General features: G+C 43.6%; 1 protein-coding gene across 1 annotated transcript in view; it reads left to right on the top strand.

The window, feature by feature from the left end:
• The window catches only part of SP6 (Sp6 transcription factor), a 32699-nt gene extending 21873 nt beyond the window's left edge, over positions 1-10826 (top strand). Inside the window, exon 2 of the mRNA XM_056548400.1 lies at positions 8708-10826. Within this exon, the coding sequence (XP_056404375.1) occupies positions 8738-9754 (1017 nt within the window). The 5' untranslated portion in view covers positions 8708-8737 and the 3' untranslated portion in view covers positions 9755-10826. The remainder of the gene's footprint in view (positions 1-8707) is intronic.
• Positions 10827-18336: the final 7510 nt, after the last annotated feature.

Consider the following 18336-nt stretch of genomic DNA (forward strand, 5'->3'; position numbering starts at 1 on the left):
TTTTTTCATGAACTTTTGGAAGTTAATTACAGTTTGGTACAAGGTTGTGTGAAAAGGTTGTATGTATAAGAACTAATATACACAACAACCTTCGTACAACTTTGCATCAAATAAGAGTTAATATTTTTATAAAGGGTATGCTGGGGGTTCTCAAAAAGATTTGGGTAGCACATAAGCGGTTTGTGATGTGCAGTATATATTTTTAACACCTTTGTGGATGACAGACAAACATTGCTTAGGTTCTTGTTTTAGTGGTTTTCAGATATAGATGTGTGGTGGCCCAGTACAGGTGGTGTTATCCCGTACCTTCCCTGTCCTGTCAGGCAGCATCCTTCAGTGTCCCCAGGGCCCCCTGCATTAGTTTCCCCATTGTAAATATGTTGTACTGTATAAAATGTGTTATCACTTTCAGAGTTATACCATGTGATATGTCATGTGATTGAAACCCAGAAGGTATCTGACCAGCTGATCAAGAGTGACCTATGGGCTCCCTGCTAGTCTCCCCCATATAAGCCCTCGGAGGAGCTAGCCTCTTGCTCTTTTGCACCACGTCTTTGCTGAAGTCAGTCGTGCCTAGTGTGTGTGTCCAGAGTATTGGAGGTCTCAAGTAAAGTCCTGCAGGCACAGTCAAGTGCAAGTAAGCTTAAAGGGGTTATCCAGGAAAAAAAAAATTTTTTTATATATATATCAACTGGCTCCAGAAAGTTAAACAGATTTGTAAATTACTTCTATTAAAAAAATCTTAATCCTTTCAGTACTTATGAGCTTCTGAAGTTAAGGTTGTTCTTTTCTGTCTAAGTGCTCTCTGACATGTGTCTCAGGAACCGCCCAGTTTAGAAGCAAATCACCATAGCAAACCTCTTCTAAACTGGGCGGTTCCCGAGACACGTGTCATCAGAGAGCACTTAGACAGAAAAGAACAACCTTAACTTCAGAGGCTCATAAGTACTGAAAGGATTAAGATTTTTTAATAGAAGTAATTTACAAATCTGTTTAACTTTCTGGAGCCAGTTGATATATAAAAAAAGTTTTTTCCTGGATAACCCCTTTAACCTGCAGCATTGCCCGTCATCAGTCAAGTCAAGTCAGTCTCTGTCAAATTGTCAAGCAGCATGGCCTGCACCAAATTGTCCAAGCAAGCCCTTAAGGTCTCTAGGTCACTGATCACCTCCTTGGGCCCTGGCTGAACTGTATAGACTTTATCCACTGTCTATCCTCAGTAAAGCTACCGTTGTCCGTAACTTGACGTCGGAGTCTTTATTGCCCCCATGCCTAGCCCAGGATCCAGCAGTTTACCTTCTGGTGGTTATAGGATAAATCATGCCCTGGCATCACGAATACAAGAGGTTAACACCTGCCCCTAGGGTAACAACATCTGCCCTGCACCACACACCCCGCCACCACAGATGAACTTTACACGCCTTAGTCTATTATTTTGTACATTGATTTTGTGTATAAACCTCTGCTTGTTTGTCAGTTAAAAGGTTTTTTTTTCCAGCCTTATACATCTTATCCCCTATCCAGCTTTTCGGGTACCCATGGAGTCAGGTTTGTCATTCACCTATTTGGACATGACGTCACAGCCATTCCCACCATAGACATGAATTGAGGGGGCGTGGTGTGACATCCTGAGGGGGCGTGGTCGTGACGTCACATCTTGGTCTTGGAGGCAGCGCCCGGCACAGAATACCAGGGTCTGCACCAAGATCAGGGGGGTTTGAACTTTAAATGAGGGGATAAGTTATAGATCTCAGGGGGGTCCGACCGCTGGAACCCTCCACGATCTCCTGAACAGGACCCCAGCAGTCTGCTGGAAGCGGCCATTCTGACCCCCGCAGGAAGCCGCGCAGACAGGTCCCCTCCATGTAGCTGTATGGGATACATGGAAGGGCGTGTTGGCTGCCGCTCAGTGCGAGGGTCGGCATGCCCCCTTCTAGCAGACTGCTGGGGCCCCGTTCAGGAGATCGCGGGGGGTCCCAGCGGTCGGACCCCCACAATCAATAACTTATCCCCTATACTTTTGATAGGGGATAAGTTATTTTTCACTACACTACTCCTTTTTGCATGCCATTTATTGCTTGGCTTATACTTTAAAGGGGTACTACAGTGCTGACAACTTATCCCCTATCTAAAGGATAGGGGATAAGTTGCCTGATCGCACGGGGTATCGCGCGCAGCACCCAGCTCTCATCAGGCCCCGGAGCGAACATCGCTCTGGGTCTGATGACAGCCAATCACGGGGCCGGAGTATCGTGACATCATGGCTCCGCCCCCTCTGTCTCGCCCCTGCCATAGACTTGAATTGAGGCGGCAGAGTGTGACATCACACGGGGCGGAGCTGTGACATCACAATCACCGGCCCCATCATCAGACCCAGAGTGGATGTTCGCTCCGGGGCCTGATGACAGCGGAGTGCTGCGTGCGAGATCGCGGGGGTCCCCAGCGGCGGGACCCCGCGCGATCAGGCAACTTATCCCCTATGCTTTAGATAGGGGATAAGTTGTCAGTACGGTAGTACCCCTTTAAGCCGCAGTGCTGAGTGGCCTTTTAACAATATGTCAGTGTCTATTGTAAGAAAACAGCTGGGTAGGTTTAGTTAGATTTTTTTGTGGTTTTAAGTGAGGTGCGAAAAGCCTCTGATGGCCTCTATCAGGGTCCCTGGACTCCATTTACACCGTTATCCGCCCATTTCATTTTACTGAATAACACATTATACCCATGAGAAGAAATGTATTACTAAAGGTAGCCATGCGCATTAAAAAGTAGTCCGATGACTGAACAACCATTAAATGAATGATTCTTACACAGGCATAGACATACACATTGAAAGGCACATGATAGTTTTGATACCTCCTCCAATACCAAAATGATTCAGCATAGAAGCTCCAGTGGACACCCCCATCTTTCTATACTAGTGGCCAGAACAGGACCGCTGCAGCCAATTAGTGGTCTCAGCCATCATGTGCCGCACTATTGGCATCATGGCTTATCCATTGTGAGCTGTGATGTCAGTAATACTGAAAGTGACCCCTGAGCCTCTGACTGGTTGTAGTGCCATGTTCCAACTTCCAGGATAGTGGGTACCTAGCTGATCGGTGGGTGTCCGACTACTGGACCCCCACCAATTGCAAGAACAGAGGTCAGTTGTCTCCTAATGCTATGTTTAGAAGCCCCATAGACAGTGAATGGCGTGGTGGTCAAGTATGTGTGCTGCAGTTCCATTCATTGGTCTTTGACTGTTTATGGGCGTCTTAAAGGTGTTGTAGGGAGAGCAGAAGGTTTTTTCTGTTCTGCTACCTGGCACTTACTTCTCCCCTCTGCATGTTTCGGAAGTATACCTTCTGAGATGAGAGGGGGCAGGTGCCAAGTCGCTAACATTGGTTGCAGAGGAAACGATGCTCACACGCAATGTCCAATAGCTGCACAATGATGATCGTGACCTGGCATGAGTGATGCTTGGGGGAGCAGAACAAGTAATACCTGTTCTGCTCCCTGAACAACCCCTGTAAGTCTGAAGGAAACAGATCTTAGATTGGTCATTCACACAAGATAATGGTTGACCAAAATGGCCAATTTTGACAAACCATCATCTGTAGATTGCACAAGAACAATCATTCGTGGTACCTGTCAGCATACGTATGTCTTCCAAAACTAGGATCAGCCATGTTGGATTTTCTTTTTTATTTATATCACAATAATCCGTCCCGGAGGACTGGCGATGCGGGGTGAAGGCTCGCGATGCCATGGCCACGCCCATTTGTGACATCACAGCCACGCCCCCTCGATGCAAGTCTATGGGAGGGGCGTCACGCCCCCTCCCATAGACTTGCATTGAGGGGGCGTGGCCGTAATGTCAGGAACAGACATGGCAGTGACATCACGAAACCTCGGGCGCTGCACCAGACTCTCTAAATGAACGCTGGGTGCAGCAGGGAGATTGCGGCGGTCCCCAGTGGCGGGACCCCCCCCCCAATCAGACATCTTATCCCCTATCCTTTGGATAGGGGATAAGATGTCTAGGGGTGAAGTACCCCTTTAAGGTTACTGCTTCACATGAAATTCACATGCGTGCACAGTGTACTAGATGTCACTTTTTTGGGGTCATATTAAAATAGTTACATGTTCATTTCTCACTTAATATGTTATCACAGTTAAGAATTTCCAGTAGTGCATGGGTTAAGCATTTGCTCCCCAGACTTTCTGAACCTAATATCCTTGGGGTCTCTGTGCCTCCAGTGCTCGTTACAACTCAGACGATAATTACTGTAATTTGCATCCAGCAGCCCTTTATTACGGCTGCTGGCTCCTGGAATATTTAGGATGAAAGATAAACTGTATTTACATTTCCTCTGTATATCTGAAAACATCTAATCAGAGTGGGTGACGTGGGATCCCGATCTGGTAATTTACTACCTAAAAGCACCAGGACCCAGGTGAATACATCAGAAGTTAGAGTTACCCAGATCGGGGCCAGCAGGCAAGAGGTAGTATTGACCCAAGGGCATGTAGACCCTAGTAGTAAGGTTGGCCATATACATTATATAGCTGTCAGCTATTTATCTGACCCAACCCTCCCATATACATGCACACTTGGCTTGGTGGAACATCCACTGGCGAAAGCTTATCTTCCTTCGGACGTAGTTAAAGGATACCTCTCCTCAAATAAACTTTTGATATCTTTTAGATTAATGAATGTTGACTAACTTTCCAATAGCATGTTAATGAAAAATATGCTTCTTTCTATTGTATTTTTCCCGATCAGTCCTGTCAGCAAGCATTTCTGACTCATGCTGGAGTCCTAAACACTCAGAGCTGCCAGCCTGCTTTGTTCACAGCCAAACAGGCTGTGAACAAAGCAGGCTGGCAGCTCTGAGTGTTCTCCTTTGTGAACAAAGCAGACTGGCAGCCCGTAGTGTTTAGGACTCCAGCATGAGTCTGAAATGCTTGCTGTCAGGACTGGTAGGGAGACCCCTAGTGGTCATTTCTTCAAAGTGGAAAATTAAATAGAAAGAAGCATATTTTTTAATAACGTGCAATTGTAAAGTTATTCTGCATACATTAATCTATAATATATCAAAAGTTGTTTTGATGAGAGGTACCCTTTAAAATTCCACTGCCCAATTCCTTTGGAATGTATATAAAATAGTTGGCCAAAACCAATGGTCAACTTAAAGCAGATACTAATGCATTCAGCATGAGGAAGGGTAGAGATTCTACAGGGTACAGTAGAATAACAGAGAGTACATGTGCTACTATATTCAAAATGGAAAAGGGTAGCTGTTCATGTGCATCCAGTATGATAACTTAAAGGTTAAAGTGTATTCCTCCATGTATAACATATCTATAGGATATTTTGTAAATGTCTAATAGATGTAAGTCCCATACCTATCTCCAGAATGGGGGTCTTCTGACCTAGTAAGGCAAAGGCCAGGTGCTGAATAAATGGAAATGTGTTGCATATTTTCAGTTCTATGGAAGATACGGTAACAGCTTAGCAAGCCTGCCTTGACTCTCAACTCTCATAGTACTGAATGAAGTCAGTCCCCCATACGTGTGGCCACCACTCCATTCATTCTCAATGGCGGCTTCTTCACCAGGTGGGGACCCTTTTTTGTACATAGCTCTGGGTCCCAGGGTGTATCAGATGTGTATGCCATTTTCTGTAGATATCGCAAGGTTCCACCTTGCCACTCTTGCGGCTCAGCAGGGCCTTAAAATGGACACTCCTAAGCTTCTATATTTATTACAGACCATTCTCTGGGATGTCCCTAAATTTCTTTTAGCTGTAGACGTTGGTTTGATATAATTTGAAGATGCACTTAAGTTGTACTTGTGGTCAGTCCTGGCCCATCTCCAGGTACCTGACTTCAATATTTTCCTCAATGCAGGTAAATTAGTTCCTTGGCCCCCATTTCTATTTTCCCCTCTCAACTTTTTCCTTTTAAAGGGGTACTCCATCCCTAGACATCTTATCCCCTATCCAAAGGATATGGGAAAAGATGTCTGATCGTGGGGGTCCTGCAGCTTGGACCCCCACAATCTCTCTGCACCACCCAGCGTTTGTTTAAACCGCTGGATGCTGGCGGCATGGGTCGTGACGTCACGACCACCCCCCTCAATGCAAGTCTATGGGAAGGGGCGTGGTGACCTCCCATAGACTTGCATTGAGGTGGCGTGGTGTGATGTCACGATGGGCGTGGTCGTGACATCACGACCCCCACTGCCCACTCCAAGCGTTGGGGCAGCAGAATACCCCTTTAAGAACTGGCAAATAAGGTTCAATGTGGATAAATGTAAAGTTATGCATCTGGGTACTAATAACCTGCATGCATCGTATGTCTTAGGGGGGATTAAACTGGCAGAGTCACTGGTAGAGAAGGATCTGGGTGTACTTGTAGATCACAGACTACAGAATAGCATGCAATGTCAGGCTGCTGCTTCCAAAGCCGGCAAGATATTGTCATGTATAAAAAGAGGCATGGACTCAAGGGACAGGGACATAATACTCCCCCTTTATAAAGCATTGGCACGGCCTCACCTGGAATATGCTGTTCAGTTTTGGTCGCCTGTCCATAAAAGGGACACTGCGGAGTTGGAAAGGGTGCAGAGACATGCGACTAAACTAATATGGGGCATGGAACATCTTAGCTACGAGGAGCGATTAAAGGAGTTACAATTGTTTAGTCTTGAGAAGAGACGTTTAAGGGGGGATATGATAAACATATATAAGTATATAAATGGCCCATACAAAAAATATGGAGAAAAACTGTTCCAGGTTAAACCCCCCCAAAGGACGAGGGGGCACTCCCTCCATCTGGAGAAGAAAAGGTTTAGTCTAAAGGAGCAACACGCCTTCTTTACCATAAGAACTGTGAATTTATGGAACAGTCTACCTCAGGAACTGGTCACAGCAGGAACAATTAATAGCTTTAAAACAGGGTTAGATACATTCCTGGAACAAAATAAAATTAATGCTTATGCAGAATTATAAAACTACATCCCTTCCCCTTATCCCCTTACACCTTCCCTTCAATTCCCTGGTTGGACTTGATGGACATATGTCTTTTTTCAACCATACTAACTATGTAACTGAAGCTTCAATGCAGTGTCACCCAACCTTCATGACCTCTTTGGTCTGCGGCATTATACCAAATACATCCCTTGGTATCATGCCTATGCTAGAAGTGCTCTTCAGCACCAAGTGCCGAATTACACATTTGGTGGGATTACCCAGTCATAACCCACCTTTTGTAAAAAATATCTACAGGCTTTGTGCTTTACACATTTCTCAAGAGATGTCCATTCTCCCAGTGTTCTTTGGCCCCATTCCTAAGATTCCTAAAAGTCTGTAAAGACAACGTGCTACAGGGAAAGTCATTCCTACCTTGTCATCCAACTAGGGTCATGTGGGTTGAGGCTTTAGACTCCATGATGTGTATGGAGGAGCTCAGGACCTCTGACATAATTACTTTCATATACTATTATGTTTGTATTTATGCCATCTAGTACGTTAATGTGATTCTCTACTCTCAGAGGGCACGCCCCCTCGTACATATACATATGTATGTTTGCTATCTTGCTCAAACCAATAAAAACTTCTTGAACTATCAAAGACAGAGGTTCTAGGAAATCTATCATGATCCTCACAAGCCCCCTGAAGAAGCGAAGGGCGAGAACGTGCGTTTGGGGCTGGAGGTGAGGGATCTGGTTACAGGGTGCACAGTCTGTTACTAGCTAGTCCTGTATTTATTTCTGTTTGGTTCCCAGTGCTTTTTATTCCTTGTTTTGCTTGCTTTATGCAGCTTTTCCTTGTGATATGCACTATGTTTTCCAAATGATTACATCTGTGTCCCCTAATACATATGGACATTGTTCTCGAGTATACCCCTCATTTTTGCTATTCTGATGCCTATCATTTATTTTAAATAGTGTGTATTTTTAATATATGTTTAATAAAGTAAACTATAATGTGTCTTATACTTATCGTTATCTTGTGGCCTTATCTTGGTGATCCTTATGTTGACCATAGGTAACAGATCTTCGAGCCATATTCTTTTTGGTGATTATTTTGATAGAGAGTAGTGTTTTTATGAGAGGGAAGAGGTTGCATTGAATACATTATGGCATATAATAGAGTTTATTGTGTTCACCTAGTTAGGCAAGGGTTCTGCTAAACATAATGTATGGGTGGAGATGGGTTCCATTGCACTCATGAATAAAGGGCAAGAAGAACATGAGCTAAGAATAAGGACATAATGTATGAGAATATGTTCCAGTGAACACAGTATTCAGCAAAAGAAGAAAATCCAACAAAAGATTAGTCTATCATGACTATCAAGACTATCAAGATCATGACTATCCTTGCTACAATTTCCGTAGATCTGGGACACTATGGAATCTTTTCTGTTTGTGTGTCTATAGACTTGTGCCTAGTTAGGTTAGTACATTTATGGTTAGGCATTAGATAGACAATAAAGTCACCACTGTTACCCACATTTATAGTTTGCAATAAAACTAATCATAGGGTAGAGGAATATCTGGACAAGATGTCCTCTCATTACAGGAAGTCATGGGTCCTCGGTGCTCTACCTCTTATAATCCGTGTCCTAAGCTATGTTTAGGTATACAAGGCAGAACACTCATTTTTATTGTATGGGAGAACTAAAACTTTTTCTTCTAAATTCTTTCTTATTGATTTTTTTCACAGTTAACCCTTGCCTGGACAACCACATCTGCAATGCTGACTGCTGTATGTAGCTCTTTGGGAAACCAACAATCGGAGGCTCCTGGATCACCAGCCACCTCTGAGCTGTCCCTTAAATCATATACCATCCCATCAGACCCTGATCCAGGATTATCTCTTCAACAAGAGCCTCCCCAAGAACCACCCTACAGCCCTTCGGAGAGATACACCTCTCTTTCCTCTGTTCGAATCCCCTGTCAAACCTTTGCTGGCAGGGAATCTGCCGAAAGCACTTCATTCACCAAATTTCTGCACCCATCTCTTGAGATGTCTCATCCATACGAATCATGGATGAGACCTCCGGCCTCAGGGGGTCCTGGTGAAGAGACCGGTGTTCCTTCATGGTGGGATCTCCATGCTGGTTCCGGTTGGATGGATATGCAGCCTGGACCTGGAGGCTTTGCTACAACCTCACCCCACCAGGCCCCTTTGGGTGGATATGGCACTGAGCTGTGTATTCCCCCTGTGCACATGCTGCCTCCCACACCTCATCTCATGGGAACATTAGAAGCCACGATGGAATCTCATGCTGCTGAACAAAGTTCAGATGGTTCTCCTCGTCCCAAGGGTGCCAGACGAGCAATGCCACGTAGTGCTGCCCAAACCGCCTGTCGTTGCCCTAACTGCCAGGAAGCAGAACGTATTGGCACCAGTGGAGATGTAACTAAAAGAAAAACCATGCACAATTGCCACATCCCCGGATGTGGAAAAGCCTATGCCAAGACCTCCCATCTAAAGGCTCACTTACGCTGGCACAGTGGTGACCGTCCTTTTGTCTGCAACTGGCTGTTCTGTGGCAAGAGATTCACCAGGAGTGATGAGCTGCAAAGACACCTACAAACCCATACAGGGGCAAAAAAATACCCTTGCCCTTCTTGTAGCCGCGTGTTCATGAGGAGCGATCATCTTACCAAACATATGAAGACCCACGACGGAGAGACCCGGGGATCAACAGAGACTAGTAAGGCCAAAAGGGAGCCAGAAGAGAGTACTAGTAGTCATACAAACTGAGACTCCTTCCCGTCTTGATAAGAAAGTTCTGTAGGGGTGCGAGGTGTCTTTTCCAACGTGATCCTCCACAGTACAGTATTGTGGGGAAGGTTCCATCGTGTTTTAATTTATTTGTAGATAGACCATTGCCTCCAAAATAACCACATACCACGGTGGAGGAGCGGAGGGGGGAGGTAGAGAGATGGGCCAATAGACGCAGCAGACAGACATTGAGCCAGGATAATCTAGAGGACATTATAGAGGCAGAATAAGAGAACAGACAATAGGCAAATAACAAAGGAGAATCCTCCGTAGAGCTTGTAGTTCTGCAATACTAGATAATCACAAGATGCTTAAAATGGTTTTATAGATTTTGTCTTGTTTAAAATAAGATACGGCATGCACTGAATTTTATACATTTTTCAAAAGCTTTGTTTTAACTCTTTAGCTTCCAGAGTACATGGATTATAGGGAACACCCACTGTTCTTTGCTGTTAATCTGTTTTTTTTTTTTTTGTTGGTTTTTTTGAGTCTCCTCGTGTTATGGGGGGAATGTCTCTATAAAACTGGGTGTGGAAGGATACGGGCAGAGAACACCTCCACGCCCAGAAAAGCACCGGCACGCACTGGCTGCACCCAGGGGACCTGTAGGGTGCTTTATTAACTCTTTCTCTGTTTATCCTGTTTGAACCCAGGTGATCTGTAAGCAAATGCACTAACCACATGGTGCTTTCATGGTGTTTCTTCTGCCAAGGACTCTGCTTGCTTAGGTGAATGCAAAATGTAGCTGTCTTGTGTCTTGTGACAACATTGCTTCTAAATGTATTTGGCATTGTATGTGTGTCTGTACAGTGGTCCCTCAAGTTACAATATTAATTGGTCCCAGGACGACCATTGTATGTTGAAACCATTGTATGTTGAGACCAGAACTCTAGGGAAACCTGGTAATTGGTTCTGAAGCCACCAAAATGTCAGCCAAAAATAGGAAAAAGTGAGGATTAAAGAAAAATAAGTAGATAAATAATACAGATAAAGCAAGTCCTTACATATAAAAGTAATAAAGATCTGCTGAAAGCTGTAATCACTGTCTATATCAGTGTTTCCCAAGCAGGGAGCCTCCAGCTGTTGCAAAACTACAACTCCCAGCATGCCCGGACAGCCAAAGGCTGTCCGGGCATGCTGGGAGTTGTAGTTTTGCAACAGCTGGGGGCACCCTGCTTGGGAAACACTGGTCTATGTAGAGGACAGGAGCTTCTTCAGGGTCCTGTACAGTACATGCAATGTCCTAAAAAAGTAAAACTGAGTCGCCCTCACCTGGTGTCCAAAGGAGCAGGTAACCCTGGAGCAGGTAAAGCGTACAGAACATGTAATACCTCCCTGTACTGTAGGGGGCGCTACCAGACATCAGTCAGTGCATACGCTTCAGTAATACAGGTGTTTCACCAGTAAATTGCCCATTCTGATTGGTCGGTTCTTCCGGCCATTGACACGTTGCACAGATCTGGATTGTCCGTAGCATTGTATGTTGAGTCTGGCTTCAACTTACAATGGTCCAGAAAAGACCATTGTATGTTGAAACTATTGTATGTTGAGGCCATTGTGAGTTGAAGGATCACTGTACATTATTATGTGAACCCTTCCTCTGGAGCTTGTAATGGAGCAATCCATATAATGTTCTTACACAGGAGGCCTTTGTTGCTCAGACCCTGAAGGGCTATCATTTCTATAAATAGGGGGTCTATACAGTGCCAATTGACAGCATGATAAAGAGTTTTGTAAACCCTAAAAGCTGCTCCATAACTTTTCTATGCAAGCAATGCAAGCCAGATCTTAGATGACCCTTAATGTATGGCTCAGTCTCCTGCCTAGTTTTTTGCAGGTTTATATTATTTATTAGAACCAGTCCAGCAGGAGGCCTGGAGTGGGATGTGGCCAGTAACTAATCGTATGCATTTTCCTATGATTTATTTGTCACTTGAAGATTTATTTGTTAATTTCGCATAACAATGAGACGATGGACGTCCAATGGGGTCCCCCTTGCTTTACCAACCAAGGGGAAGATGGTGGATCCGTTGTAGTTCATCACATTGTTTTTGCATTGTAAATAGGCTGTATTTATAGGTAGTTTTAATCTTAAGTTAAAAACTCTCTGTCCACGAAGATTCATCTTTGCTTTGTAATCATTTTAAATAGGGGTTCTCCAATGTGGACAATCTCTATTTGTTAGACAATAAGGAGATCCCAAATTGTTCCCCTGTTGGGACCCCAAGCGATTAGCTGTAATCTGTGGAAAAAACCTGTAAGTGTTCAATTTCCCTGCAGCGCCACCACTGGGGAAAACAAGTATTGCACACTACTCAATCAAATCAGTGGCTGGGTTCACACTAAAAAAAAACGTATGCGGTTGCAGTACGGTTTTTAAACCAGAGTCAAAACCGTGGTGGACCACGATTTTGTCTCCGGTTTAAAAACCGTACTGCAACCGCATACGTTTTTTTTTAACATGGACGTCAATGGGAAACGCACATGTATACGGTTCCATATGGGAAAAATGTATACGTTTTTACTTTGCACATGCGCATTTGAATCCTAAAGTCCCCACCGAAGACCCCTCCCATTAAAAATGGACAAAATTTTCAAAAACGTATGGGTTTATTTTCTATAAAAACTGACGGAACTGTATGCACTTTTAAAAACAGTATACTGTTTAAAAACGCATACGGTTTACTTTTTTCCATACTGTTCCATCCGTTTTTTTTGCCATACGGTTTTCTTTAGAAAAACGGATTGAAAACAGTATGGCAAAAATGTGATGTGAACCCAGCCTTAGGCTGGGTCCACACTACGTTTTGTCCCATACGGGAGCGCATACGGCAGGGGGGAGCTAAAAGCTCGCGCTCCCGTATGTTACCGTATGCGCTCCCGTATGCCATTCATTTCAATGAGCCGACCGGAGTGAAACGTTCGGTCCGGTCGGCTCATTTTTGCGCCGTATGCGCTTTTACAACCGGACCTAAAACCGTGGTTGACCACGGTTTTAGGTCCGGTTGTAAAAGCGCATACGGCGCAAAAATGAGCCGACCGGACCGAACGTTTCACTCCGGTCGGCTCATTAAAATGAATGGCATACGGGAGCGCATACGGTAACATACGGGAGCGCGAGCTTTTAGCTCCCCCCTGCCGTATGCGCTCCCGTATGGGACAAAACGTAGTGTGAACCCAGCCTTACACAGTACAGAGCAAGAGACACATTTTGTAGCTGCTAAGCATCCTGATCAAGATATGAGGATCCTGAATAGTGGACCCCTCTGCTATGTTATTCCCTGTCCATAGGATTGAGGATAAGTGTCTGATCGCGGGGGTCTGACCGCTGGGACCCGGCGGGCCTCAGCTCTCTGAGAGGAGTGCGTGCTGGGGACGGCACAAGCTCCATTCATTTCTATGGGAGCACCAGAAATGCCCAAGTACAGCTCTCAGGTCTCTTCGGTGCTCTCATAGAGAATGAATGGAGCCGGGGCCCGTTCAGGAAATCCCGGGGGGTCCGAGCAGTTTGACCCTTCGCGATCAGACACTTTGTCTGTGGATATGCTGTGGATAGGGGATAAGTTGTTACTTTTAGCTGCACAACTTGTTTAACTCATAGTTCATTCATGAGATATTAGCAAATGTATTTATGGAACCAAACAACCCTCATTAGATGTGGGCTTGGCCTGAAGTAGTAACCATCTGGATGGCTGAAGCAAATCACAAGCTTAAATAAATAAAGTATTGGTTCTGTGCCCCATATGTCTGTAAGGTGAGTTAATAACCATGTACAGCAGTGGTTCTCAACCTTTTTCCTGACTGTACCCCAAAAGGGTGAACGATTGTATCTCCACGGGTACCACTCGCACGTAAGTTTGCACGAGGGGTACCCGCGGACAAAATAAGTCATAAAAGTACTTAATTTCATAATGGCGTGTGCTTTCTAGTGTGATACTAATGCAATACTTAATCCCCTTGTGCTATTATTCTCCCCTCCATCTTAATCCCCTTGTGTTATTATTCCCCCCCCCCTTCTCTGATCCCAGTTTGCCATTATCCCCATCCCCCTCTCCGATCCCCCTGGGCCAATACATGAGATACATACAATAACACCCTCTCATACTGCAGTGTAGTTTAACATGCTTAAAAGGCCTTTGTCTATCCCGTTCGGGGGGAGTTGGAGGGCCGCACTGATGGGTGACATCCTTCTGCGTGTGCCGACACCTCCGCGCAATGTCAAGGATGTCACACTTTAGGCCCGGCAGCCACTGCAGCTCACATAAAGTGGGCACGGCCATAGGTACAATCTAGTGAGCTGCCACGGTGACTGCGGCGTCCAATCCCCGCTCTGCGCTGACAAATACTGGCCAATGCATGGCCGGTATTTGTCAGCGAATTGCCGTACCCCCGGATAACCCTTGGTGTACCCCTGGTTGAGAACCCCTGATCTACAGTATAAAGCAAGACCAAACGAACAGTCATTTTTAACATAAGGAAAGAAGCAAGAAAAGGGATAAGGATATACGTACATCGTCTTTTCACTCAATAAAGTCCATTTGCTGTATGTATTTTTCTGTCAGTTTAGGATGCCTGCCTGGGGTTGCTATCTCGAACCCTTACATAGGTCCTCACAGGGGCTAACTAGAGGGTGCAGAGTTGCCAAGAGGTATCTCCCCTACATAACCAAACCACTACTACAAATGACACATATGGGAATTCCTGCCAAACCTTCTTCTTTTTGGAGCCCAAATTACACCTCTGCAACTCTGATCATCCATTCAGGTGATATCGCACGTTGTATCTCACACTGTTGAAAACAATGAATTTGTGATGACATTAAGAATATGAATTAATAAAAAAAACAAGAACAAAAAAAACTTCTGTGTGATTTGTGATGAGTTTGTGTGTTTATTTGGGGCAGACACAGGGAGGGGGCAGGAGGTTGGTCACAGTCTGCTCCTCTACAGGCGTCGGGATGGTGAGTGCTTTGTATAATCCATGAATCAGCGTCTCTTGTGAGATTTGTGGCCTCTGCGGCTGTGATCCTGGGATAGGCTGGCAGGACTGTAGTATGGTGAGTACCAGCTGGAGCCATAACCATCAGCTAGAGTGTGGAAAGACAGGAGCAGCGGCACCTGGGATAAAAGTTATATGCATAGATACCAATACCAAGGCTGTGTTCATACATTCAGGTTTGATTTTAAAGCCAGAAACAGATCATGAATGGAACAAAAATATAATGAATATACTTTTCAGTTCAATTCCTGGCTTTGTATTCAACAATTGCAATTAAAAACCTAAACACAGCCTGACAATGGTTCCTGTCTATCTATCTAATATCTATCTATCTCATATCTATCTATCTATATTTATCTCTATATCTATCTCATATCTATCTATCTATATCTATCTCTATATCTATCTCATATCTATCTATCTATATCTATCTCTATATCTATCTCATATCTATCTATCTCATATCTATCTATCTATCTATCTATATCTATCTATCTCATATCTATCTATCTATCTATATCTATCTCTATCTCTCATATCTATCTATCTCATATCTATCTATCTGTCTATCTATCTAATATCTATCTATCTCATATCTATCTATCTATCTATCTATCTGTCTATCTAATATCTATCTATCTCATATCTATCTATCTAATATCTATCTATCTCATATCTATCTATCTATCTATCTATCTAATATCTATCTATCTCATATCTATCTATCTATCTAATATCTATCTATCTATATCATATCTATCTGTCTCATATCTATCTATCTATCTATCTATCTATCTATCTCATATCTATCTATCTATCTCATATCTATCTATCTAATATCTATCTATCTCATATCTATCTATCTATCTAATATCTATCTATCTATCTATCTCATATCTATCTATCTAATATCTATCTATCTATATCATATCGATCTGTCTCATATCTATCTATCTGTCTCATATCTATCTATCTATCTATCTCATATCTATCTATCTCAATCTCATATCTATCTATCTCCTATCTATCTCATATCTATCTATCTCAATCTCATATCTATCTATCTCCTATCTATCTCATATCTATCTATCTCATATCTATCTATCTATCTATCTATCTCATATCTATCTATCTATCTCATATCTATCTATCTATCTATCTATCTCATATCTATCTATCTCATATCTATCTATCTATCTATCTCATATCTATCTATCTATCTCATATCTATCTAGAAAGAAAATATTTCAGAAGAACAGCACAACCCAAATAGATGCAATAGTCGCATGTGGTACACGCAGGTATACGAATCAGGGTTAGGGACTCCAACTTCAGACAGCAAAAAGTAGATTCCCACAGCACACGTATTAAGGTGAAAAAACGTTGGTGTTTATTCCATAGAAAAGTGTTGGTGGTAGCGGGGGTGTGATGAGGGCAGATGTTGTTACCCTAGGGGAGGATGGCATTAACCCCTTGTATTTGTGACGCCAGGACGTGGTTTAGCCTAAAACCACCCGAAGGTATACCGCTGGATCCTGGGCTAGGGACGGGGGCAATAAAGACTCCGACACCAAGTTATGGACAACGGCAACTTTACTGAGGGTAGACAGATGGTAAAGTCTATACAGTTCAGCCAGGACCCAAGGAGGGGATCAGTGACGCTGAGACCTTAAGGGCTTGCTGGGACTTGTAGTAGGACTGGACAATTGAATGCAGACCACGCTGACTTGACAGATGACAGGGACTGACTTGACTTGACACATAAAGCTGTGACTTTATCTTACTTGAATTGATGGTGGCTGCAGGACTGGACTTTGAGGCCTCAAACACTCTGGACACACACACTAGACAAGACTGCACTGGACCTCAGCCGAAGAGAGAGAGAGAAGCTTCACCCAGGGCTTATATGGGGAGACTAGCAGGGAGCCCATAGGTCACTCTTGGGATCACCTGGTCACTGGTCTCCTGGGTAACAATCACATGACATATCACATGGTATAACTCTTAAAGCAACATTACATTTTATAACACTTTACATGGTAAAACATATTTACATTGGGGAAACAAGTGCAGGGGGCCTTGGGGACACTGAAGGAGGCTGCCTGACAGGACAGCAGGAACACGGGGTAACACCTCCCGTACTGGGCCACCACATGTCTCACAGCAAGCGACGTTTCAACCAGCTTGCCTGGTTTTTCTCAAGATGCTTGAGAAAGACCAGGCGAGCTGGTTGAAACGTTGCTTGCTGTGAGACACTTTTCTATGGAATAAACACCGAAGTTTTTTCACCTTAATATGTGGGCTGTGGGAACCTACTTTTTGCTATATATCTATCTATCCATCTCATATTTATCTATCTATATCTATCTATCTAATATCTATCTATCTCTCTCATATCTGTCTATCTCTCTATCTCATATCTATCTATCTATCCATCTTATATTTATCTATCTATATCTATCTATCTCTCTCTCATATCTATCTATCTAATATCTATCTATTTCCTATCTATCTATCTATCTATCTAATATCTATCTATCTATCTAATATCTATCTATCTCTCTCTCTCATATCTGTCTATCTATCTATCTATCTCATATCTATCTATCTCTTATCTATCTATCCAGAGATTCCACTTGAAATCAATATGGTGGTGCAAGCTGTAGTAGACATAAGTCCAAAATCCTAGGCAGACCATAAACAAAGAATTACAGCAGCATGTGAGATAATGCATGGCTTTATTCACCTAACATCATGCCTGAGTATTATAATTTAACATTCCATAATATTTTTAAAATACTGAGATCGGGCTACAATCCATTACAGCCCAGATTTATCAATCTGTCTGGTTTTGCTCATAACAACTAATCACAGCTTACTTTTCATATTGTAACAAGCTCTGGCAATATGATATGGCAACCAACCAGATTGATATATATGGTCCGCTGGGTTACTACAAAATGCCTCAGTGTGGCCCTTCTTTCCCATGTGTCAAGTACCGCCTGCTGATAAAGGCACACCCACATGCAGGGGTCAATGGCTGCAATATTTTGACAGTGTAAGGCTAGGTTCATACTACGTTCGTGCCCCCATTAATCATATCCTTTGGCATCTGGCCCCCAAAAAATGATGCCGATATATACTGTTAGGAGCAGTGGGCACCAATGAGGACCTAGTGACTCCATTCAGGACCTATGCGCTATTTTAAAAGCATCGGAGCCCACGTTATTTTCACTGGAAATAGCACAAAGTTCCCAAACCGAGTCACTAGGTAACTACGTTAGGCCAAATCAATGGGGTCCACTGCTCCTGGTAACAGTATACATTGGCATCCTTTTTTCGGTGGGGTGCCAGCAGATACAATTAACGGGGGCACGAACCTACTATGAACCTACCCTTACACCTTTAAAATCTGTAGCAGGGTGTAAATTCCTCAAATTTTTTTTCCCCAGCAGCATATACATTGTGTTTCCTAATCCCAATTTACATACCAAAAAAGTATCCACTTTTGGATGTAGTGGATTAAAATCTTTGTGTGAACGTGGCACTACAGGATATTCTTG

Source organism: Hyla sarda, chromosome 12 (assembly GCF_029499605.1).
Source record: "Hyla sarda isolate aHylSar1 chromosome 12, aHylSar1.hap1, whole genome shotgun sequence".
Lineage (NCBI taxonomy): Eukaryota > Metazoa > Chordata > Amphibia > Anura > Hylidae > Hyla > Hyla sarda.